Raw genomic sequence first — 26,452 nt, 5'->3', positions numbered from 1 at the left:
ACCACAATAGGTTGGTTCATGTGAAAAACAGAAAACACCTTAAGGAGAAATTGAGGACGAGTCCTCAATTCTGCCCTGTCAGAATGAAAAATTAAGTAAGGTCTTTATATATGATAAAGCCGCCAATTCTGACACATGCCTGGCTGAAGCCAGGGCTAATAGCATCGTCACCTTCCATGTGAGATATTTTAAGTCCACAGTGGTGAGTGGTTCAAACCAATGTGACTTTAGGAAACTCAAAACAACATTGAGATCCCAAGGTGCCACTGGGGCACAAAAGGAGGCTGTATATGCAGTACCCCTTTTACAAACATCTGAACGTCAGGCACTAAAGCCAGTTCTTTCTGGAAGAAATTCGACAGGGCCGAAATTTGAACCTTAATGGACCCTAATTTTAGGCCCATAGACAGTCCTGTTTTCAGGAAATGTAGGAAACGACCCAGTTGGAATTCCTCTGTAGGGGCCTTCTTGGCCTCACACCACGCAACATATCTTCGCCAAATGCGGTGAAAATGTTTTGCGGTTACATCCTTCCTGTCTTCGACCAGGGTAGGGATGACTTCATCTGGAATGCCCTTTCAGGATCCGGCGTTCAACCGCCATGCCGTCAAACGCGGCCGCGGTAAGTCTTGGACCAGACAAGGCCCCTGCTGGAGCAGGTCCTTTCTTAAAGGTAGAGGCCACGGGTCTTCCGTGAACATCTCTTGAAGTTTCGGGTACCAAGTCCTTCTTGGCCAATCCGGAACCACGAGTATCATTCTTACTCATCTCCCTCTTATGATTCTCAGTACTTTTTGTATGAGAGGCATAGGAGGGAACACATACTCTGACTGGTACATCCACAGTGTTACCAGAGCGTCCACCGCTATTGCCTGAGGGTCCCTTGACCTGGCGCAATATCTAGTTTTTTGTTCAGGCAGGACGCCATCATGTCCACCTTTGGTTTTTCACAACGGTTTACAATCATGTGGAAGACTTCCCGATGAAGTCCCCACTCTCCCGGGTGGAGGTCATGCCTGCTGAGGAAGTCTGCTTCCCAGTTTTCCACTCCCGGAATGAACACTGCTGAGAGTGTTATCACATGATTTTTCGCCCAGCGAAGAATCCTTGCAGTTTCTGCCATTTCCCTCCTGCTTCTTGTGCCGCCCTGTCTGTTTACGTGGGCGACTGCCGTGATGTTGTCCCACTGGATCAATACCGGCTGACCTTGAAGCAGAGGTCTTGCTAAGCTTAGAGCATTGTAAATTGCCCTTAGCTCCAGTATATTTATGTGGAGAGAAGTCTCCAGACTCGATCACACTCTCTGGAAATTTTTTCCTTGTGTGACTGCTCCCCAGCCACTCAGGCTGGCATCCGTGGTCACCAGGACCCAGTCCTGAATGCCGAATCTGCGGCCCTTTCATAGATGAGCACTCTGCAGCCACCGCAGAAGAAACACCCTTGTCCTTGGAGACAGGGTTATCCGCTGATGCATCTGAAGATGCGATCCGGACCATTTTTCCAGCAGATCCCACGTAAAGGTTCTTGCGTGAAATCTACCGAATGGGATCGCTTTGTAAGAAACCACCATTTTTCACAGGATCCTTGTGCAATGATGCACTGATACTTTTCCTGGTTTTAGGAGGTTCCTGACTAGCTCGGATAACTCCCTGGCTTTCTTCTCCGGGAGAAAACATCCTTTTCTGGACTGTGTCCAGAATCATCCCTAGGAACAGTAGACGTGTCGTCGGAAAAAACTGCGATTTTGGAATATTTAGAATCCACTCGTGCTGTCGTAGAACTACTTAAGATAGTGCTACTCCGACCTCCAACTGTTCTCTGGACCTTGCCCTTATCAGGAAAGCGTCCATATTTCTTTTAAGAAGAATCATCATTTCGGCCATTACCTTGGTAAAGACCCGGGGTGCCGTGGACAATCCAAACGGCAGCGTCTGAACTGATAGTGACAGTTCTGTACCACGAACCTGAGGTACCCTTGGTGAGAAGGGCAAATTTGGACATGTAGGTAAGCGTCCCTGATATCCAGTGACACCATATCGTCCCCTTCTTCCTGGTTCGCTATCACTGCTCTGAGTGACTCCATCTTGATTTGAACGCTTGTATGTAAGTGTTCAAATATTTCAGATCTCACCTAGCCGTCTGGCTTCAGTACCACAATATAGTGTGGAATAATACCCCTTCCCTTGTTGTAGAAGGGGTACTTTGATTATCACCTGCTGGGAATACAGCCTGTGAATTGTTCCCAATACTGCCTCCCTGTCGGAGGGAGACGTTGGTAAAGCAGACTTCAGGAACTTGTGAGGGGAAGACGTCTCGAATTTCCAATGTACACCTGGGATACTACGTGTAGGATCCAGGAGTCCACTTGTGAGTGAGCCCACTGCGTGCTGAAACTCTTGAGATGACCCCCTACCGCACCTGAGTCCGCTTGTACGGCCCCAGCGTCATGCTGCGGACTTGGCAGAAGCTGTGGAGGGCTTCTGTTCCTGGGAATGGGCTGCCTGCTGCAGTCTTCTTCCCTTTCCTCTACCCCTGGGCAGATATGACTGGCCCTTTTGCCCGCCTGCCCTTATGGGGACGAAAGGACTGAGACTGAAAAGACTGTGTCCTTTTCTGCTGAGATGTGACTTGGGGTAACAAAAAGTGGATTTTTCAGCTGTTGCCATGGCCACCAGGTCCGATGGACCGCCCCTTTATACGGCAATACTTCCATGTGCCGTCTGGAATCTGCATCACCTGACCACTGTCGTCTGGCAGATATGGACATCACATTTACTCTTGATGCCAGAATGCAAATATCCCTCTGCGCATCTCGCATATATAGAAATGCATCCTTAAAATGCTCTATAGTCAATAAAATCTTGTCCCTGTCAAGGGTATCAATATTTTCAGTCAGGAAATCCGACCAAGCCCCCTCAGCGCTGCACATCCAGGCTGAGGCGATTGCTGGTCGTAGTATAACACCAGTATATGTGTATATACTTTTAGGATATTTTTCAGCTTCCTATCAGCTGGCTCCTTGAGGGCTGCCGTATCTGGAGACGGTAACGCCACTTGTTTTTATAAGCGTGTGAGCGCCTTATTCACCCTAAGGTGTGTTTCCCAACTCGCCCTAACTTCTGGCGGGAAAGGGTATACCGCCAATAATTTTCTATCGGAGGAAACCCACGTATCATCACACACTTCATTTAATTTTTCTGATTCAGGAAAAACTACAAGTAGTTTATTCACACCCTACATAATACCCTTATTTGTGGTACTTGTATAAGAAATATGTAACACCTCCTTCATTGCCCTTAACATGAAACGTGTGGCCCTAAAGGAAAATATGTTTGTTTCTTCACCGTCGACACTGGAGTCAGTGTCCGTGTCTGTGTCGACCGACTGAGGTAAATGGGCGTTTTTACAAGCCCCTGACGGTGTCTGAGACGCCTGGACAGGTACTAATTTGTTTGCCGGCCGTCTCATGTCGTCAACCGACCTTGCAGCGTGTTGACATTATCACGTAATTCCTAAATAAGCCATCCATTCCAGTGTCGACTCCCTAGAGAGTGACATCACCAATACAGGCAATTTGCTCCGCCTCCTCACCAACATCGTCCTCCTACATGTCGACACACACGTACCGACACACCGCACACACACAGGGAATGCTCTGACAGAGGACAAGACCCCACTAGCCCTTTGGGGAGACAGAGGGAGAGTTTGCCAGCACACACCAAAAACGCTATAATTATACAGGGACAACCCCTTATACAAGTGTTTTCCCTTATAGCATTTTTATATATGTAATCATATCGCCAAATAAGTGCCCCCCCTCTCTGTTTTAACCCTGTTTCTGTAGTGCAGTGCAGGGGAGAGCCTGGGAGCCTTCCTCACAGCAGAGCTGAGCAGGAAAATGGCGCCGTGTGCTGAGGAGAATAGGCCCCGCCCCCTTTTCGGCGGGCTCTTCTCCCGGAGTTTGTGAGATCTGGCAGGGGTTAAATACATCCATATAGCCTCAAGGGCTATATGTGATGTATTTTAGCCATAAAAAGGTATTATACATTGCTGCCCAGGGCGCCCCCCCCAGCGCCCTGCACCCTCAGTGACAGTTGGTGACTGTTGGTGAAGTGTGCTGACAACAATGGCGCACAGCTGCAGTGCTGTGCACTACCTTATGAAGACTGAAAAGCCTTCTGCCGCCGGTTTCTGGACCTTCAATCTTCAGCATCTGCAAGGGGGGTCGGCGGCGCGGCTCCGGGACGAACCCCAGGGTGAGACCTGTGTTCCGACTCCCTCTGGAGCTAATGGTGTCCAGTAGCCTAAGAAGCAAATCCATCCTGCACGCAGGTGAGTTTACTTCTCTCCCCTAAGTCCCTCGTAGCAGTGAGCCTGTTGCCAGCAGGACTCACTGAAAATAAAAAACCTAACTTAAACTTTTATTCTAAGCAGCTCAGGAGAGCCACCTAGATTGCACCCTTCTCGTCGGGCACAAAAATCTAACTGAGGCTTGGAGGAGGGTCATAGGGGGAGGAGCCAGTGCACACCACCTGATCCTAAAGCTTTTATTATTGTGCCCTGTCTCCTGCGGAGCCGCTATATCCCCATGGTCCTGACGGAGTCCCCAGCATCCACTAGGACGTCAGAGAAATTATGACTGTAAACAAAGCACACTCTGGACAGCAGCACTGTAGAGTATGTAACTCATACCTTTATCAGGGTCCTCAAGGTGCTGCCTTACAAACTCCACAGCTTGGCTAACTTCCTCCTCACTGCAGATATTCATCTGAAGCACCATCATGCGGTTACAATGGAAACTTTCCAGCTCCTGGGCACCATCTCCTTTCTTAGCCTGGAATTATATATGTATGGAGAAATAAGACGTCCTACCACGCGTGGTGAAATTTGCCGCCACAATATATTGTGCTGTGTACAAAATATATCTGTGTGTAACCAATTTGGCCACAGATATGTTCATTTGACAATCGGACCAGATTTCTGCGTCCAGATGTCACAGAAGTTCAACACATGCTGCAAGTATACATATTCTATAACAGTCTGACAGGGTTGGGTTCGATATTCCGGTGGTCAAAATCCTGGCAGCGAAAAACAGACAGTCAAAATGCAACTAATTTTGGATAGTATTCTAACCCTCCCACTAGTATCCAATATTAACACTAGTCAACCCATCCCGCAGCCTAACCCTATCTGTACCCTCCCGCAGCTTAACCCTACCCTCCCGCAGCCTAACGTTGACCCTAACTGTAGCCTCCCGCAGCCTAACATTAACCCTAACCCTCCCCTCCTGCAGCCTAGCCCTCCCCCTAATATTAACCCTAACCCTAATACTCTCCGTTGGAATTAATCGAGATTTGGAAATCTGGATTACACAGCCAGGATTGTGATCATCGAGATGGTGACCACAAGGATCCTGGCTACATCCCGTCTGGGAACACATTTGAATATACTTCAATATAACAGCCAAGAAGAAGCATACAGAGGACCAACATCACTGCTTCAAGTGCTTAGATATCAGCAAAAAACAAGGTGATTTATTGGCAGCAAAGTATGAGAAAATGGATTTTACTGCATACTAACGCAAGCAGTACATAGTTAGGCTTACCATAACATCCCTTTAAACCAGGACGCTCATGGATTACACAAATTCTGTGGCTGCTTAAAGCAAGGTGAAGTGCAGGCATTTAAGTCAGTCAGCCACAGACACTATGTCATTCATATGTGTCCCAAGTGTAAAGGGAGAGTATGGTAAGCCTAAACATAGTTATCTTTTAACGTTAGTGCAGAGAAACCCAATAAATAAGCATTATTTTCCCATGTCGCTGACTGCACTATTTAATGCATTTTTGTAGGGAAAAATCTATGCAACAACCAAATCTACAAAACTTTGTGAGCAATTCTACTTACAAAAGTAAAGGGAAAAGCAAAGAAAAGGTTAATTTGACACCGTTAACACATTTACAAGTTTTATAATCATTATCAGACCAGCACTTTTATAAAGCCTCATTTTCTGTCACTGTTCCAGAACTTTTCAGCTCACACGGACCAAAGGTCTAAAGCTCAGTTAGCCGGATAAAAACAAAATTCACATACTAATCTTACCAAGAATCCAGCGCAGCCCATTTTTGCTAGAACAGAGTTTCCCAAACTCCGCCTTTATATTCCAGGTTTTAAGGATATATATATATATATATATATATAGTTATAAACGCGCTGTCACAACAGCTGCCAGAAAGGGAATGTCAGTCCCAATATTGCACTGCAACTGAATATACAAAGATAGGAACCGGCACTGAATAGCAAATGGGATGGATATAGAAATGTATATTTTTTTTAATAAAGCATAAAAAAAATAAGATTTTACTTACCGATAAATCTATTTCTCGTAGTCCGTAGTGGATGCTGGGACTCCGTAAGGACCATGGGGAATAGCGGCTCCGCAGGAGACAGGGCACAAGAATAAAAGCTTTAGGATCAGGTGGTGTGCACTGGCTCCTCCCCCTATGACCCTCCTCCAAGCCTCAGTTAGGATACTGTGCCCGGACGAGCGTACATAATAAGGAAGGATTTAGAATCCCGGGTAAGACTCTTACCAGCCACACCAATCACACCGTACAACTTGTGATCTGAACCCAGTTAACAGTATGATAACAACGAAGGAGCCTCTGAAAAGATGGCTCACAACAACAATAACCCGATTTAGTTAACAATAACTATGTACAAGTATTGCAGACAATCCGCATTTGGGATGGGCGCCCAGCATCCACTACGGACTACGAGAAATAGATTTATCGGTAAGTAAAATCTTATTTTCTCTGACGTCCTAGTGGATGCTGGGACTCCGTAAGGACCATGGGGATTATACCAAAGCTCCCAAACGGGCGGGAGAGTGCGGATGACTCTGCAGCACCGAATGAGAGAACTCCAGGTCCTCCTCAGCCAGGGTATCAAATTTGTAGAATTTAGCAAACGTGTTTGCCCTGACCAAGTAGCTGCTCGGCAAAGTTGTAAAGCCGAGACCCCTCGGGCAGCCGCCCAAGATGAGCCCACTTTCCTTGTGGAATGGGCTTTCACAGATTTTGGCTGTGGCAGGCCTGCCACAGAATGTGCAAGCTGAATTTTACTACAAATCCAACGAGCAATAGTCTGCTTAGAAGCAGGAGCACCCAGCTTGTTGGGTGCATACAGGATAAACAGCGAGTCAGACTTTCTGACTCCCGCCGTCCTGGAAACATATTTTCAGGGCCCTGACAACGTCAAGTAACTTGGAGTCCTCCAAGTCCCTAGTAGCCGCAGGCACCACAATAGGTTGGTTCATGTGAAAGGCAGAAACCACCTTAGGGAGAAATTGAGGACGAGTCCTCAATTCTGCCCTGTCAGAATGAAAAATTAAGTAAGGGCTTTTATATGATAAAGCCGCCAATTCTGACACACGCCTGGCTGAAGCCAGGGCTAACAGCATCGTCACCTTCCATGTGAGATATTTTAAGTCCACAGTGGTGAGTGGTTCAAACCAATGTGACTTAAGGAACCTCAAAACAACATTGAGATCCCAAGGTGCCACTGGAGGCACAAAAGGAGGTTGTATATGCAGTACCCCTTTTACAAATGTCTGAACTTCAGGTACTGAAGCCAGTTCTTTCTGGAAGAAAATCGACAGGGCCGAAATTTGAACCTTAATGGACCCTAATTTTAGGCCCATAGACAGTCCTGTTTGCAGGAAATGGAGGAAACGACCCAGTTGAAATTCCTCTGTAGGGGCCTTCTTGGCCCCACACCACGCAACATATTTTCGCCAAATGCGGTGATAATGTTTTGCGGTTGCATCCTTCCTGGCTTTGACCAGGGTAGGGATGACTTCATCTGGAATGCCTTTTTCCTTCAGGATCCGGCGTTCAACCGCCATGCCGTCAAACGCAGCCGCGGTAAGTCTTGGAACAGACAAGGCCCCTGTTGGAGCAGGTCCTTTCTTAGAGGTAGAGGCCACGGGTCTTCCGTGAGCATCTCTTGAAGTTCCGGGTACCAAGTCCTTCTTGGCCAATCCGGAACCACGAGTATCGTTCTTACTCCTCTCCTTCTTATGATTCTCAGTACTTTTGGTATGAGAGGCAGAGGAGGGAACACATACACTGACTGGTACACCCACGGTGTCACCAGAGCGTCCACCGCTATTGCCTGAGGGTCCCTTGACCTGGCGCAATATCTGTCTAGTTTTTTGTTTAGACGTGACGCCATCATGTCCACCTTTGGTTTTTCCCAACGGTTTACAATCAGGTGGAAGACTTCTGGGTGAAGTCCCCACTCTCCCGGGTGAAGGTCGTGTCTGCTGAGGAAGTCTGCTTCCCAGTTGTCCACTCCCGGAATGAACACTGCTGACAGTGCTATCACATGATTTTCCGCCCAGCGAAGAATCCTTGCAGCTTCTGCCATTGCCCTCCTGCTTCTCGTGCCGCCCTGTCTGTTTACGTGGGCGACTGACGTGATGTTGTCCGATTGGATCAATACCGCCTGACCCTGAAGCAGGGGTTTCGCTTGACTTAGGGCATTGTAAATGGCCCTTAGTTCCAGAATGTTTATATGAAGAGATGTTTCCATGCTTGACCACAAGCCCTGGAAATTTTTTCCCTGTGTGACTGCCCCCCAGCCTCTCAGGCTGGCGTCCGTGGTCACCAGGACCCAATCCTGAATGCCAAATCTGCGGCCCTCTAGTAGATGAGCACTCTGCAGCCACCACAGAAGAGACACCCTTGTCCTTGTCGACAGGGTTATCCGCTGATGCATCTGAAGATGCGATCCGGACCATTTGTCCAGTAGATCCCACTGAAACGTTCTTGCATGGAATCTTCCGAATGGAATCGCTTCGTAAGAAGCCACCATTTTTCCCAGGACCCTCGTGCACTGATGCACTGACACCTGGCCTGGTTTTAGGAGGTTCCTGACTAGCTCGGATAACTCCCTGGCCTTCTCCTCCGGGAGAAATACCTTTTTCTGGACTGTGTCCAGAATCATTCCTAGGAACAGTAGACGTGTCGTTGGAATCAGCTGCGATTTTGGAATATTTAGGATCCACCCGTGCTGACGTAACACTACCTGAGATAGTGCTACTCCGACTTCTAACTGTTCCCTGGACCTTGCCCTTATCAGGAGATCGTCCAAGTAAGGGATAATTAAGATGCCTTTTCTTCAAAGAAGAATCATCATTTCGGCCATTACCTTGGTAAAGACCCGAGGTGCCGTGGACAACCCAAACGGCAGCATCTGAAACTGATAATGACAGTTTTGTACTACAAACCTGAGGTACCCTTGGTGAGACGGGTAGATTGGGACGTGGAGATAAGCATCCTTGATGTCCAGAGACACCATATAGTCCCCTTCTTCCAGGTTTGCTATCACCGCTCTGAGTGATTCCATCTTGAATTTGAACCTCTTTATGTAAGTGTTCAGGGATTTTAGATTTAAAATTGGTCTCACCGAGCCGTCCGGCTTCGGTACCACAAACAGCGTGGAATAATACCCCTTTCCCTGTTGTAGGAGGGGTACCTTGATTATCACCTGCTGGGAATACAGCTTGTGAATGGCTTCCAAAACTGCCTCCCTGTCGGAGGGAGACTTTGGTAGAGCAGACTTCAGGAACCGGCGAGGGGAAAACGCCTCGAATTCCAGTTTGTACCCCTGCGATACCACCTGTAGAATCCAGGGGTCCACTTGCGAGTGAGCCCACTGCGCGTTGAAATTCTTGAGACGGGCCCCCACCATGTCTGAGTCTGCTTGTAAAGCCCCAGTGTCATGCTGAAGACTTGGCAGAAGCAGGGGAGGGCTTCTGCTCCTGGGAAGCGGCTGCATGGTGCAGTCTTTTTCCCCTTCCTCTGCCCCGGGGCAGGAAGGAATGGCCTTTAGCTCGCTTGTACTTATGGGAACGAAAGGACTGAGTTTGAAAAGACGGTGTCTTTTTCTGCTGATGTGAAGTGACCTGGGGTAAAAAGGTGGATTTTCCAGCCGTTGCCGTGGCCACCAGGTCCGATAGACCAGCCCCAAATAACTCCTCCCCTTTATACGGCAATACTTCCATATGTCGTTTGGAATCCGCATCGCCTGACCACTGTCGCGTCCATAACGCTCTTCTGGCAGAAATGGACATAGCACTTACTCTTGATGCCAGGGTGCAAATATCCCTTTGTGCATCACGCATATATAGTAATGCATCCTTCAAATGCTCTATAGTTAACAGTATATTGTCCCTATCCAGGGTATCAATATTTTCAGTCAGGGAATCCGACCACGCGACGCCAGCACTGCACATCCAGGCTGAAGCGATTGCTGGTCGCAGTATAACACCAGTATGTGTGTATATACTTTTAAGAATATTTTCCAGCCTTCTATCTGCTGGTTCTTTGAGGGTGGCCGTATCAGGAGACGGTAACGCTACTTGTTTAGATAAACGTGTGAGCGCCTTATCTACCCTAGGGGGTGTTTCCCAACGTGTCCTAACCTCTAACGGGAAAGGATATAGTGCCAATCATTTTTTAGAAATTAGCAGTTTTTTGTCGGGGTAAACCCACGCTTTATCACACACCTCATTTATCTGTGTCTGGGTCTGTGTCGACCCACTGAGGTAACGGGCGTTTTAGGGCCCCTGACGGTGTCTGAGACGCCTGGACAGGCACTAATTGATTTGCCGGCTGTCTCATGTCATCAACCGTTCTTTGCAAAGTGCTGACATTATCACTTAATTCTTTAAATACGATCATCCAGTCAGGTGTCGACTCCCTAGGGGGTGACATCACTAACCCAGGCAATTGCTCCGCCTCCACATCATTTTCCTCCTCATACATGTCGACACACACGTACCGACACACAGCACACACACCGGGAATGCTCTGATAGAGGACAGGACCCCACAAGCCCTTTGGAGAGACAGAGGGAGAGTCTGCCAGCACACACCAAGCGCTATATATATATATATATATATATATATATATATATATATATATATATATACAGGGATAACCTTATATAAGTGTTATTCCCTTATAGCTGCTGTTTATATAGTTTTTAGCTGCCAATAGTGCCCCCCCTTCTCTTTTTTACCCTGATTCAGTAGCAAGTCTGCAGGGGAGAGTCAGGGAGCCGTCCTTCCAGCGGAGCTGTGAGGGAAAATGGCGCTTGTGTGCTGAGGAGATAGGCTCCGCCCCTTCACGACGTCCTTATCTCCCGCTTTTTCTGTAAAAAATGGCAGGGGTTAAAATACATCCATATAGCCCCAGAGCTATATGTGATGTATTCTTTAGCCAATCTAAGGTATATCATGTTATATTGCGTCTCAGGGCGCTCCCCCCCAGCGCCCTGCACCCTCAGTGACCGGAGTGTGAAGTGTGCTGAGAGCAATGGCGCACAGCTGCGGTGCTGTGCGCTACCTTAGTCTGAAGACAGGATCGTCTTCTGCCGCCGATTTCACCGGACCTCTTCGCTCTTCTGGTTCTGTAAGGGGGCCGGCGGCGCGGCTCCGGGACCCATCCAGGCTGAACCTGTGATCGTCCCTCTGGAGCTAATGTCCAGTAGCCTAAGAAACCCGATCCACTCTGCACGCAGGTGAGTCCGTTTCTTCTCCCCTTAGTCCCACGATGCAGTGAGCCTGTTGCCAGCAGGACTCACTGAAAATAAAAAACCTAAAATATACTTTTATTCTAAGCAGCTCAGGAGAGCCACCTAGCCTGCACCCTTCTCGTTCGGGCACAAAAATCTAACTGAGGCTTGGAGGAGGGTCATAGGGGGAGGAGCCAGTGCACACCACCTGATCCTAAAGCTTTTATTCTTGTGCCCTGTCTCCTGCGGAGCCGCTATTCCCCATGGTCCTTACGGAGTCCCAGCATCCACTAGGACGTCAGAGAAATATATAGCCAATATGCACACAGTTATATTTGCATTATGGTGACAACTGTTCCTTTTTATCTAATATATACAATACCACTGTTCTGGTAATAGGATCCCGGATTTGTGATGATGCAAATAGGACAAAAGCCTATCACTGGTAGCACTGAAATTGGTATAAGCCGCAGATATTACCCAACTTGTGGAGACTGTACAGAGTGCTCCTTTGGAAATGGTGTTTGGAGACAGATACTGGTAATGGTCCACTGGGTCTGCAAATTCCTACTTGAAAATGGATTCAGATTGAGAGTCCTTTAGATTAAAAAGCAGTCCATAGCCAGATCCTTTGATGAAATAACAGGTGGTATAGCAGTGAAGGATTCTTCACGCGTTTCCCAGGGAAATGCTTAAAGAAACATGTAAGGAAGTCATTAACTGAAACAAAGAAACGAATAAAGAACTCTTTCACTGGACAGTCTCCACAAGTTGGGTAATATCTGGCTGCCCATACCAATTTCAGTGCTACTAGTGAGAGGCTTTTTGTCCTATTTGCATCATCACAAGTCTGGGATCCAGTTACCAGAACAGTGTTAATGTATATGTTACAAAAAAAGGGACAATTGTCACCATAATATTGCACTTCACTGTTGCATATCTGAAAATTAAGCATATGTGGGTAGAGTTACTAAAGCGTCTAAACCAGACAAGTGGTGCTGTTGCCTATAGCAACCAATCAGATTCTAACTATCATTTGTCTATTGCATTCTAGAAAATGATAAGAATCGTGTTGCTTATTATGGGTAACGCCGCATTTGTCTGTTCTAGAAGCTTCAGTAATTCTGTCTCAAGGGGTGTATTTATCAAAGCTTGGCAAGAAATAAAATTGGGACAGAAAGTACCAACCAATCAGCTCTTATAATTTATTCAAACAGCCTGTAACGTGTAAATTAGAAGCTATTTGTTAGTACTTTTCACAATGTTATCTCTCTCCGAGCTTCGATAAATACCCTTCATATAATGTTACAATGATTCTTCCAACATGCTGATTGTACTCACCTTTAGTAAACAACCCGCAAATACTGTAAATCCTAATTTATGCAAGTGCTTTGCCAAGGCCAACCCAAAACCTGTGTCACAGCCTGTGATCAGCACTGCTTTCCCTTGAATCTTAATGACAAAGAAAGAACAAAAAAGTATACATGGTTATAAATGATAAAACTGGACTTAATTACCCTACATATATTATTACAAGTTAGCCTTAAATTGTAAATTATATACTGTAGAAATTAAATAACTGCACCCAGGTAAAATGAGATTTTTTTTCTTTAATGGACCTCTTCACCATTTATAAGTAGTAAAATCAGAGTGCCAGCCATTGCCAGTCTCTTTAATGTTTGGTGTATTACGAATTCAAATTCAGATAAAGGGATGGTGGCAAACCATGTAACCCTCTTCAGAATGCATTCGCTTATTAAACCTTAAGGGGGGTACTCACGGAGTGATCGCTGCTTAAAATCTAAGCAATCTGACTAGATTGCTTAGATTTTAAGCAGTGATCTCTCCGTGTGTACCCCTCACAGCGATAGCGATGCGCAGCCCCGTGCATCGCTATCGCTGGTGCTAGATTGGCCTGCATGCAGGCCAATCTAGCGGGTCACTCACTTCACCCGCTGGGTGAAGTGAGCGCCCCTGCACGCTCAGCACTGTGCTGAGCGGGGTAGGAGATGTGTGCTGAGCGGTTCGCTCAGCACACATCTCTCCCCACATCTGCCAGTGAGTACTGGCCTTTAGAATGTAGTTCCAACAGTTGTACAACATTCATTCATCTGACAACACTTCAAATGTAACATTACAGTATGTATAAAATGATGCAGCAGTTCCATTTAATAGTCCTAAGCTTAACCAGGGATCACAGCAGGGTATAAATCTATGAAGCATATTTCGCCAATAACTAAAATAATTAAAGATTAGAACGATATTTGTTATTTGAAGAGATAATACATAAAAAAAAAAAAAAAAAAAGCGTTTTACCCATATAAGGGGGAATTCAAATGTTTGAAAAGTCGGTTGGGTGTCTGTTTTTTCCTGTCTTCAAACATTTGAATTCCCCCCTAAGAGTCCACTCACACCAACATGTTAAATCCTGTTTAAAATGTGTTTACAAATCTGTAAAATGAATTATTGTACAGTGTTACTGTTCAACTGTCAGAGCTCTGGTTCTTGGTCATTGTCAGTCCATAAAAATGCATGGAAGTTGGCAGTTAAATGTGTTACCTGCACACTGCTATAGGAGCAGGTAGGAAAAAAATCAAAAAGGAAGAACACAATGAGGGCTGATTAGTTTTATTCGTATGTGTAAAGGCCCATACACACTTGACGATAAAATGAGCGACGTCGTTCATTTCAGCCCTCATCAACGACGTCGCTCATTATATCGTCAAGTGTGTATGCATCCGATGACCACCGATGCGCGGCCCCGCGGGACGTTAACGACCCTCGCTTATCTGTGGAGCATGTATGCTCAATTTCCACTATAGTCGTTACCGACCAGAGACGTCGTTGAATGTGTATGGTGTGAACGACCAAGCCACTGTTCACCAGCTCATTATTTTAATAAACTGTTCAGCTTGGATGCTTCAACGATGAATGGTCTTTGGTCGTTGGTAGTGTGTATGCTCATGTCGTTTGCTCAGCTGTTCAAGGGAAGTTCAAGGGAAGTCGTTAACGACGTGTGCATCGTCAAGTGTGTATGGGCCTTTATGCATGGACTGGCAGTACAGATGGTGTAATGGTTAGATTACCACCTCACAGCACTGAGGTCATGGGTTCGTTTGCCACCATGGCTCTAACTGTGTGGAGTTTGTATATTCTCTCCATCCTTGCATGGGTTTCCTCCAGGTACTTCGGTTTCCTCCCACAATCCAAAAATATACTGATAGGTTAATTAGATCTCAACAAAATTAACCCTAGTGTGAATGTGTCTGCATTTACATGAGATAGGGAATATCGATTGTAAACTCCACTGGGGCAGGGACTGGTGTGAATGGCCAAATATTCTCTGTAAAGTGATGCAGAATGTGTGTGCGCTAAATAAATAACTGGTATTAAATAAATAATAAATGAACAATAGATCCATATGCACTAAGGCCCATTATAGAGGAGTGTGAGGAATTGGGTAGAAGTCATTTGGATGGGAACATGGAGCTGGGCAGAAGTAAAAGTGCATCATACAGCAACACGCTGGTACTACTGTACATTGTGAGTGTATTAATGTTCTGACCTGAACAAACAGTAATCACAACCTGTAACATCTCTCATGGTGAAAACAAAACATCAACAAAAACACCGGTGTCAATAACACACATAAATAATGTACTTGAGCAATTAGAGCATAAGTGTAACAGCCTGTCCCGTTATACCGGAGCTATAGCACTGATAGACCACACACAGCCCGCACACACGGTCCGCTGCCTGGGAGCAGAATGAGCCCGCAGAGCTGGAGGTACGAGTTCTGTGTAACCACACTGACGGCGAGCCCTCTCCAGCAATAAGAGTGACAGACTAGCTACTGCAGTTGCCCCTAGCAACAGTCCATGGTGCCATCTGGCAAAATACAATAATACAACACTAGTGACTGATGGTGCTACTCACTGGTAGGGTGCCCCTGGGCAGGCGTGGTATGGCCATAAACAGCACAAACACAAAGTACAGCAATACAATGGCATATGATGCGTTATCATAGGGGAACCCCAGACACCTAAACAGCAGCTTCAGAGCCTCTGGCAGCAGGAACCCCAGTGCTAAGGTCAGCGCCAGGGAGAGCAGCAGCACCGCCGCCCTGGACACAGGGAGAGCCATCGTCCCCTAAGCTCTGCACGCACACAATCCCATACACTCACACTACAGTACTGCTGCTGCTGCTGCTGCTGCTACGGGTTGCACTTCGGGCTCGGTGGCTCGATTCGCTCGCCACCTGATTACTAAAGGTAATAGTTGGTGGCGTGGATAGTAGAGGAACTATCCCGCTGGCCTAACTCCTCCCCCTTGTGTCGTGACTCCTCCCCCAGACGGAAAAGGTCCCTTAACCCACTTGATTCTAGCATCTACCCTGCTGCTACTGTTGCTGCTGCTACTGCTATTATATGTGGGGGGGGGGGGGGGGGAGGAGCCGGCTGCTGTAATGAAGATATCACTTCCGAGGGAGCCAGCCAGCTATTGCCTCCCGCCCTCCCACCCCTACATCCACCTCCTACACCCACCAATGTCATTGTCACCAGCAGGTTTAAGTTACAGCTTGTGAACGGTCAAGGTTGGTTAGAGACGTGTCCGTGTTTCCTAATATTAACTGACTTTTTATCACATAATTTCTAGGTGCAGGTGGTTGCATTTATATATAATGTGTATGCAGGACAAATATGCTCATTTGTATGTATGCACATATAAGGCGTGAACATATGGCATGCACTCACTGTACACCCATTGCTGCGTCCTGACAGCTCTATCAAGGACGTTTGCTGCTGATTTACATTAGGACATGCGGGGGAATCACAACGTGGCGGTATCATGATTCATTAAGAAAATGATGGTGTGCGAGGGAGGACCTGCTAGCTAGCAGCTGATAGATATATATATATTTATATAGATAGATGACATTGTATCTGTGTGGCAATTGTTAGTGTGCAGTAACTTCCCTGCCTGACATTAAACTAAGTATACTGTAAGTAATGTCACAGAACTTTGTTTCTACAGCTTCTCATACAGTACTTATAATGTATATAGTTCCCTGACATGGTGATATAGTATATGCTAGGGAGTAAATGCATCTCATACTTATAATGTATATAGTTCCCTGACATGGTGATACAGTATATGCTAGGGAGTAAATGCATCTCATACTTATAATGTATTTAGTTCCCTGACATGGTGATACAGTATATGCTAGGGAGTAAATGCATCTCATACTTATAATGTATATAGTTCCCTGACATGGTGATATAGTATATGCTAGGGAGTAAATGCATCTCATACTTATAATGTATTTAGTTCCCTGACATGGTGATACAGTATATGCTAGGGAGTAAATGCATCTCATACTTATAATGTATTTAGTTCCCTGACATGGTGATACAGTATATGCTAGGGAGTAAATGCATCTCATACTTATAATGTATATAGTTCCCTGACATGGTGATACAGTATATGCTAGGGAGTAAATGCATCTCATACTTATAATGTATATAGTTCCCTGACATGGTGATACAGTATATGCTAGGGAGTAAATGCATCTCATACTTATAATGTATTTAGTTCCCTGACATGGTGATACAGTATATGCTAGGGAGTAAATGCATCTCATACTTATAATGTATATAGTTCCCTGACATGGTGATATAGTATATGCTAGGGAGTAAATGCATCTCATACTTATAATGTATATAGTTCCCTGACATGGTGATACAGTATATGCTAGGGAGTAAATGCATCTCATACTTATAATGTATATAGTTCCCTGACATGGTGATGATACAGTATATGCTAGGGAGTAAATGCATCTCATACTTATAATGTATATAGTTCCCTGACATGGTGATACAGTATATGCTAGGGAGTAAATGCATCTCATACTTATAATGTATTTAGTTCCCTGACATGGTGATACAGTATATGCTAGGGAGTAAATGCATCTCATACTTATAATGTATATAGTTCCCTGACATGGTGATATAGTATATGCTAGGGAGTAAATGCATCTCATACTTATAATGTATTTAGTTCCCTGACATGGTGATACAGTATATGCTAGGGAGTAAATGCATCTCATACTTATAATGTATATAGTTCCCTGACATGGTGATGATACAGTATATGCTAGGGAGTAAATGCATCTCATACTTATAATGTATATAGTTCCCTGACATGGTGATATAGTATATGCTAGGGAGTAAATGCATCTCATACTTATAATGTATTTAGTTCCCTGACATGGTGATGATACAGTATATGCTAGGGAGTAAATGCATCTCATACTTATAATGTATTTAGTTCCCTGACATGGTGATGATACAGTATATGCTAGGGAGTAAATGCATCTCATACTTATAATGTATTTAGTTCCCTGACATGGTGATACAGTATATGCTAGGGAGTAAATGCATCTCATACTTATAATGTATTTAGTTCCCTGACATGGTGATACAGTATATGCTAGGGAGTAAATGCATCTCATACTTATAATGTATATAGTTCCCTGACATGGTGATACAGTATATGATAGGGAGTAAATGCATCTCATACTTATAATGTATTTAGTTCCCCTGACATGGTGATACAGTATATGCTAGGGAGTAAATGCATCTCATACTTATAATGTATATAGTTCCCTGACATGGTGATACAGTATATGCTAGGGAGTAAATGCATCTCATACTTATAATGTATATAGTTCCCTGACATGGTGATACAGTATATGCTAGGGAGTAAATGCATCTCATACTTATAATGTACATAGTTCCCTGACATGGTGATACAGTATATGCTAGGGAGTAAATGCATCTCATACTTATAATGTATTTAGTTCCCTGACATGGTGATACAGTATATGCTAGGGAGTAAATGCATCTCATACTTATAATGTATATAGTTCCCTGACATGGTGATATAGTATATGCTAGGGAGTAAATGCATCTCATACTTATAATGTATATAGTTCCCTGACATGGTGATACAGTATATGCTAGGGAGTAAATGCATCTCATACTTATAATGTATATAGTTCCCTGACATGGTGATGATACAGTATATGCTAGGGAGTAAATGCATCTCATACTTATAATGTATATAGTTCCCTGACATGGTGATACAGTATATGCTAGGGAGTAAATGCATCTCATACTTATAATGTATTTAGTTCCCTGACATGGTGATACAGTATATGCTAGGGAGTAAATGCATCTCATACTTATAATGTATATAGTTCCCTGACATGGTGATATAGTATATGCTAGGGAGTAAATGCATCTCATACTTATAATGTATTTAGTTCCCTGACATGGTGATACAGTATATGCTAGGGAGTAAATGCATCTCATACTTATAATGTATATAGTTCCCTGACATGGTGATGATACAGTATATGCTAGGAGTAAATGCATCTCATACTTATAATGTATATAGTTCCCTGACATGGTGATATAGTATATGCTAGGGAGTAAATGCATCTCATACTTATAATGTATTTAGTTCCCTGACATGGTGATGATACAGTATATGCTAGGGAGTAATGCATCTCATACTTATAATGTATTTAGTTCCCTGACATGGTGATGATACAGTATATGCTAGGGAGTAAATGCATCTCATACTTATAATGTATTTAGTTCCCTGACATGGTGATACAGTATATGCTAGGGAGTAAATGCATCTCATACTTATAATGTATTTAGTTCCCTGACATGGTGATACAGTATATGCTAGGGAGTAAATGCATCTCATACTTATAATGTATATAGTTCCCTGACATGGTGATACAGTATATGCTAGGGAGTAAATGCATCTCATACTTATAATGTATATAGTTCCCTGACATGGTGATATAGTATATGCTAGGGAGTAAATGCATCTCATACTTATAATGTATTTAGTTCCCTGACATGGTGATACAGTATATGCTAGGGAGTAAATGCATCTCATACTTATAATGTATTTAGTTCCCTGACATGGTGATACAGTATATGCTAGGGAGTAAATGCATCTCATACTTATAATGTATATAGTTCCCTGACATGGTGATATAGTATATGCTAGGGAGTAAATGCATCTCATACTTATAATGTATTTAGTTCCCTGACATGGTGATACAGTATATGCTAGGGAGTAAATGCATCTCATACTTATAATGTATTTAGTTCCCTGACATGGTGATACAGTATATGCTAGGGAGTAAATGCATCTCATACTTATAATGTATATAGTTCCCTGACATGGTGATACAGTATATGCTAGGGAGTAAATGCATCTCATACTTATAATGTATATAGTTCCCTGACATGGTGATACAGTATATGCTAGGGAGTAAATGCATCTCATACTTATAATGTATTTAGTTCCCTGACATGGTGATACAGTATATGCTAGGGAGTAAATGCATCTCATACTTATAATGTATATAGTTCCCTGACATGGTGATATAGTATATGCTAGGGAGTAAATGCATCTCATACTTATAATGTATATAGTTCCCTGACATGGTGATACAGTATATGCTAGGGAGTAAATGCATCTCATACTTATAATGTATATAGTTCCCTGACATGGTGATGATACAGTATATGCTAGGGAGTAAATGCATCTCATACTTATAATGTATATAGTTCCCTGACATGGTGATACAGTATATGCTAGGGAGTAAATGCATCTCATACTTATAATGTATTTAGTTCCCTGACATGGTGATACAGTATATGCTAGGGAGTAAATGCATCTCATACTTATAATGTATATAGTTCCCTGACATGGTGATATAGTATATGCTAGGGAGTAAATGCATCTCATACTTATAATGTATTTAGTTCCCTGACATGGTGATACAGTATATGCTAGGGAGTAAATGCATCTCATACTTATAATGTATATAGTTCCCTGACATGGTGATGATACAGTATATGCTAGGGAGTAAATGCATCTCATACTTATAATGTATATAGTTCCCTGACATGGTGATATAGTATATGCTAGGGAGTAAATGCATCTCATACTTATAATGTATTTAGTTCCCTGACATGGTGATGATACAGTATATGCTAGGGAGTAAATGCATCTCATACTTATAATGTATTTAGTTCCCTGACATGGTGATGATACAGTATATGCTAGGGAGTAAATGCATCTCATACTTATAATGTATTTAGTTCCCTGACATGGTGATACAGTATATGCTAGGGAGTAAATGCATCTCATACTTATAATGTATTTAGTTCCCTGACATGGTGATACAGTATATGCTAGGGAGTAAATGCATCTCATACTTATAATGTATATAGTTCCCTGACATGGTGATACAGTATATGATAGGGAGTAAATGCATCTCATACTTATAATGTATTTAGTTCCCTGACATGGTGATACAGTATATGCTAGGGAGTAAATGCATCTCATACTTATAATGTATATAGTTCCCTGACATGGTGATACAGTATATGCTAGGGAGTAAATGCATCTCATACTTATAATGTATATAGTTCCCTGACATGGTGATACAGTATATGCTAGGGAGTAAATGCATCTCATACTTATAATGTATATAGTTCCCTGACATGGTGATACAGTATATGCTAGGGAGTAAATGCATCTCATACTTATAATGTATATAGTTCCCTGACATGGTGATACAGTATATGCTAGGGAGTAAATGCATCTCATACTTATAATGTATTTAGTTCCCTGACATGGTGATACAGTATATGCTAGGGAGTAAATGCATCTCATACTTATAATGTATATAGTTCCCTGACATGGTGATACAGTATATGCTAGGGAGTAAATGCATCTCATACTTATAATGTATATAGTTCCCTGACATGGTGATATAGTATATGCTAGGGAGTAAATGCATCTCATACTTATAATGTATTTAGTTCCCTGACATGGTGATACAGTATATGCTAGGGAGTAAATGCATCTCATACTTATAATGTATTTAGTTCCCTGACATGGTGATACAGTATATGCTAGGGAGTAAATGCATCTCATACTTATAATGTATATAGTTCCCTGACATGGTGATATAGTATATGCTAGGGAGTAAATGCATCTCATACTTATAATGTATTTAGTTCCCTGACATGGTGATACAGTATATGCTAGGGAGTAAATGCATCTCATACTTATAATGTATTTAGTTCCCTGACATGGTGATACAGTATATGCTAGGGAGTAAATGCATCTCATACTTATAATGTATATAGTTCCCTGACATGGTGATACAGTATATGCTAGGGAGTAAATGCATCTCATACTTATAATGTATATAGTTCCCTGACATGGTGATACAGTATATGCTAGGGAGTAAATGCATCTCATACTTATAATGTATTTAGTTCCCTGACATGGTGATACAGTATATGCTAGGGAGTAAATGCATCTCATACTTATAATGTATATAGTTCCCTGACATGGTGATATAGTATATGCTAGGGAGTAAATGCATCTCATACTTATAATGTATATAGTTCCCTGACATGGTGATACAGTATATGCTAGGGAGTAAATGCATCTCATACTTATAATGTATATAGTTCCCTGACATGGTGATGATACAGTATATGCTAGGGAGTAAATGCATCTCATACTTATAATGTATATAGTTCCCTGACATGGTGATACAGTATATGCTAGGGAGTAAATGCATCTCATACTTATAATGTATTTAGTTCCCTGACATGGTGATACAGTATATGCTAGGGAGTAAATGCATCTCATACTTATAATGTATATAGTTCCCTGACATGGTGATATAGTATATGCTAGGGAGTAAATGCATCTCATACTTATAATGTATTTAGTTCCCTGACATGGTGATACAGTATATGCTAGGGAGTAAATGCATCTCATACTTATAATGTATATAGTTCCCTGACATGGTGATGATACAGTATATGCTAGGGAGTAAATGCATCTCATACTTATAATGTATATAGTTCCCTGACATGGTGATATAGTATATGCTAGGGAGTAAATGCATCTCATACTTATAATGTATTTAGTTCCCTGACATGGTGATGATACAGTATATGCTAGGGAGTAAATGCATCTCATACTTATAATGTATTTAGTTCCCTGACATGGTGATGATACAGTATATGCTAGGGAGTAAATGCATCTCATACTTATAATGTATTTAGTTCCCTGACATGGTGATACAGTATATGCTAGGGAGTAAATGCATCTCATACTTATAATGTATTTAGTTCCCTGACATGGTGATACAGTATATGCTAGGGAGTAAATGCATCTCATACTTATAATGTATATAGTTCCCTGACATGGTGATACAGTATATGCTAGGGAGTAAATGCATCTCATACTTATAATGTATTTAGTTCCCTGACATGGTGATACAGTATATGCTAGGGAGTAAATGCATCTCATACTTATAATGTATATAGTTCCCTGACATGGTGATACAGTATATGCTAGGGAGTAAATGCATCTCATACTTATAATGTATATAGTTCCCTGACATGGTGATACAGTATATGCTAGGGAGTAAATGCATCTCATACTTATAATGTATATAGTTCCCTGACATGGTGATACAGTATATGCTAGGGAGTAAATGCATCTCATACTTATAATGTATTTAGTTCCCTGACATGGTGATACAGTATATGCTAGGGAGTAAATGCATCTCATACTTATAATGTATATAGTTCCCTGACATGGTGATACAGTATATGCTAGGGAGTAAATGCATCTCATACTTATAATGTATATAGTTCCCTGACATGGTGATACAGTATATGCTAGGGAGTAAATGCATCTCATACTTATAATGTATATAGTTCCCTGACATGGTGATATCAGTATATGCTAGGGAGTAAATGCATCTCATACTTATAATGTATATAGTTCCCTGACATGGTGATACAGTATATGCTAGGGAGTAAATGCATCTCATACTTATAAATGTATTTAGTTCCCTGACATGGTGATACAGTATATGCTAGGGAGTAAATGCATCTCATACTTATAATGTATATAGTTCCCTGACATGGTGATATAGTATATGCTAGGGAGTAAATGCATCTCATACTTATAATGTATTTAGTTCCCTGACATGGTGATACAGTATATGCTAGGGAGTAAATGCATCTCATACTTATAATGTATATAGTTCCCTGACATGGTGATGATACAGTATATGCTAGGGAGTAAATGCATCTCATACTTATAATGTATATAGTTCCCTGACATGGTGATATAGTATATGCTAGGGAGTAAATTGCATCTCATACTTATAATGTATATAGTTCCCTGACATGGTGATGATCAGTATATGCTAGGGAGTAAATGCATCTCATACTTATAATGTATTTAGTTCCCTGACATGGTGATGATACAGTATATGCTAGGGAGGTAAATGCATCTCATACTTATAATGTATATAGTTCCCTGACATGGTGATACAGTATATGCTAGGGAGTAAATGCATCTCATACTTATAATGTATTTAGTTCCCTGACATGGTGATACAGTATATGCTAGGGAGTAAATGCATCTCATACTTATAATGTATATAGTTCCCTGACATGGTGATACAGTATATGCTAGGGAGTAAATGCATCTCATACTTATAATGTATATAGTTCCCTGACATGGTGATACAGTATATGCCTAGGGAGTAAATGCATCTCATACTTATAATGTATATAGTTCCCTGACATGGTGATACAGTATATGCTAGGGAGTAAATGCATCTCATACTTATAATGTATTTAGTTCCCTGACATGGTGATACAGTATATGCTAGGGAGTAAATGCATCTCATACTTATAATGTATATAGTTCCCTGACATGGTGATACAGTATATGATAGGGAGTAAATGCATCTCATTACTTATAATGTATATAGTTCCCTGACATGGTGATACAGTATATGCTAGGGAGTAAATGCATCTCATACTTATAATGTATATAGTTCCCTGACATGGTGATATAGTATATGCTAGGGAGTAAATGCATCTCATACTTATAATGTATATAGTTCCCTGACATGGTGATACAGTATATGCTAGGGAGTAAATGCATCTCATACTTATAATGTATATAGTTCCCTGACATGGTGATACAGTATATGCTAGGGAGTAAATGCATCTCATACTTATAATGTATATAGTTCCCTGACATGGTGATACAGTATATGCTAGGGAGTAAATGCATCTCATACTTATAATGTATATAGTTCCCTGACATGGTGATACAGTATATGCTAGGGAGTAAATGCATCTCATACTTATAATGTATATAGTTCCCTGACATGGTGATATAGTATATGCTAGGGAGTAAATGCATCTCATACTTATAATGTATATAGTTCCCTGACATGGTGATATAGTATATGCTAGGGAGTAAATGCATCTCATACTTATAATGTATATAGTTCCCTGACATGGTGATATAGTATATGCTAGGGAGTAAATGCATCTCATACTTATAATGTATATAGTTCCCTGACATGGTGATATAGTATATGCTAGGGAGTAAATGCATCTCATACTTATAATGTATTTAGTTCCCTGACATGGTGATACAGTATATGCTAGGGAGTAAATGCATCTCATACTTATAATGTATATAGTTCCCTGACATGGTGATGATCAGTATATGCTAGGGAGTAAATGCATCTCATACTTATAATGTATATAGTTCCCTGACATGGTGATACAGTATATGCTAGGGAGTAAATGCATCTCATACTTATAATGTATATAGTTCCCTGACATGGTGATACAGTATATGCTAGGGAGTAAATGCATCTCATACTTATAATGTATATAGTTCCCTGACATGGTGATATACAGTATATGCTAGGGAGTAAATGCATCTCATACTTATAATGTATATAGTTCCCTGACATGGTGATACAGTATATGCTAGGGAGTAAATGCATCTCATACTTATAATGTATTTAGTTCCCTGACATGGTGATATAGTATATGCTAGGGAGTAAATGCATCTCATACTTATAATGTATATAGTTCCCTGACATGGTGATACAGTATATGCTAGGGAGTAAATGCATCTCATACTTATAATGTATATAGTTCCCTGACATGGTGATACAGTATATGCTAGGGAGTAAATGCATCTCATACTTATAATGTATTTAGTTCCCTGACATGGTGATACAGTATATGCTAGGGAGTAAATGCATCTCATACTTATAATGTATATAGTTCCCTGACATGGTGATACAGTATATGCTAGGGAGTAAATGCATCTCATACTTATAATGTATTTAGTTCCCTGACATGGTGATATACAGTATATGCTAGGGAGTAAATGCATCTCATACTTATAATGTATAATAGTTCCCTGACATGGTGATACAGTATATGCTAGGGAGTAAATGCATCTCATACTTATAATGTATATAGTTCCCTGACATGGTGATACAGTATATGCTAGGGAGTAAATGCATCTCATACTTATAATGTATATAGTTCCCTGACATGGTGATATAGTATATGCTAGGGAGTAAATGCATCTCATACTTATAATGTATTTAGTTCCCTGACATGGTGATGACAGTATATGCTAGGGAGTAAATGCATCTCATACTTATAATGTATATAGTTCCCTGACATGGTGATGATACAGTATATGCTTAGGGAGTAAATGCATCTCATACTTATAATGTATTTAGTTCCCTGACATGGTGATATCAGTATATGCTAGGGAGTAATTGCATCTCATACTTATAATGTATTTAGTTCCCTGACATGGTGATGATACAGTATATGCTAGGGAGTAAATGCATTCTCATACTTATAATGTATATAGTTCCCTGACATGGTGATATAAGTAT

The 26,452-nt window shown here is 42.1% G+C and overlaps 2 protein-coding genes across 5 annotated transcripts in view; one reads left to right on the top strand and one right to left on the bottom strand.

The window, feature by feature from the left end:
* The window catches only part of LOC134909482 (D-beta-hydroxybutyrate dehydrogenase, mitochondrial-like), a 37,733-nt gene extending 21,749 nt beyond the window's left edge, over positions 1 to 15,984 (bottom strand). The window contains exons 1-3 of the mRNA XM_063916404.1: positions 15,520 to 15,984; positions 12,925 to 13,035; positions 4,693 to 4,834 (exon numbers count right to left, since the gene is read on the bottom strand). Of these exons, the coding sequence (XP_063772474.1) occupies positions 4,693 to 4,834; positions 12,925 to 13,035; positions 15,520 to 15,726 (460 nt within the window). The 5' untranslated portion in view covers positions 15,727 to 15,984. The remainder of the gene's footprint in view (positions 1 to 4,692; positions 4,835 to 12,924; positions 13,036 to 15,519) is intronic.
* An 87-nt stretch (positions 15,985 to 16,071) lies between these two features.
* The window catches only part of BDH1 (3-hydroxybutyrate dehydrogenase 1), a 64,043-nt gene continuing 53,662 nt past the window's right edge, over positions 16,072 to 26,452 (top strand). Inside the window, exon 1 of one of the 4 annotated variants that reach the window (XM_063916400.1) lies at positions 16,072 to 16,177. The gene's annotated coding sequence lies outside the window, so the exon portion shown is untranslated. Of the gene's footprint in view, positions 16,193 to 16,429; positions 16,454 to 26,452 lie in introns of those variants that run through there. The other 3 variants (XM_063916403.1, XM_063916402.1, XM_063916401.1) reach the window with 3 other exon arrangements.

This window comes from Pseudophryne corroboree, chromosome 4 (genome assembly GCF_028390025.1).
Source record: "Pseudophryne corroboree isolate aPseCor3 chromosome 4, aPseCor3.hap2, whole genome shotgun sequence".
NCBI lineage: Eukaryota > Metazoa > Chordata > Amphibia > Anura > Myobatrachidae > Pseudophryne > Pseudophryne corroboree.
Note: the sequence above shows the minus strand (reverse complement) of the source record. Positions and strands in the feature narration are given on the sequence as shown.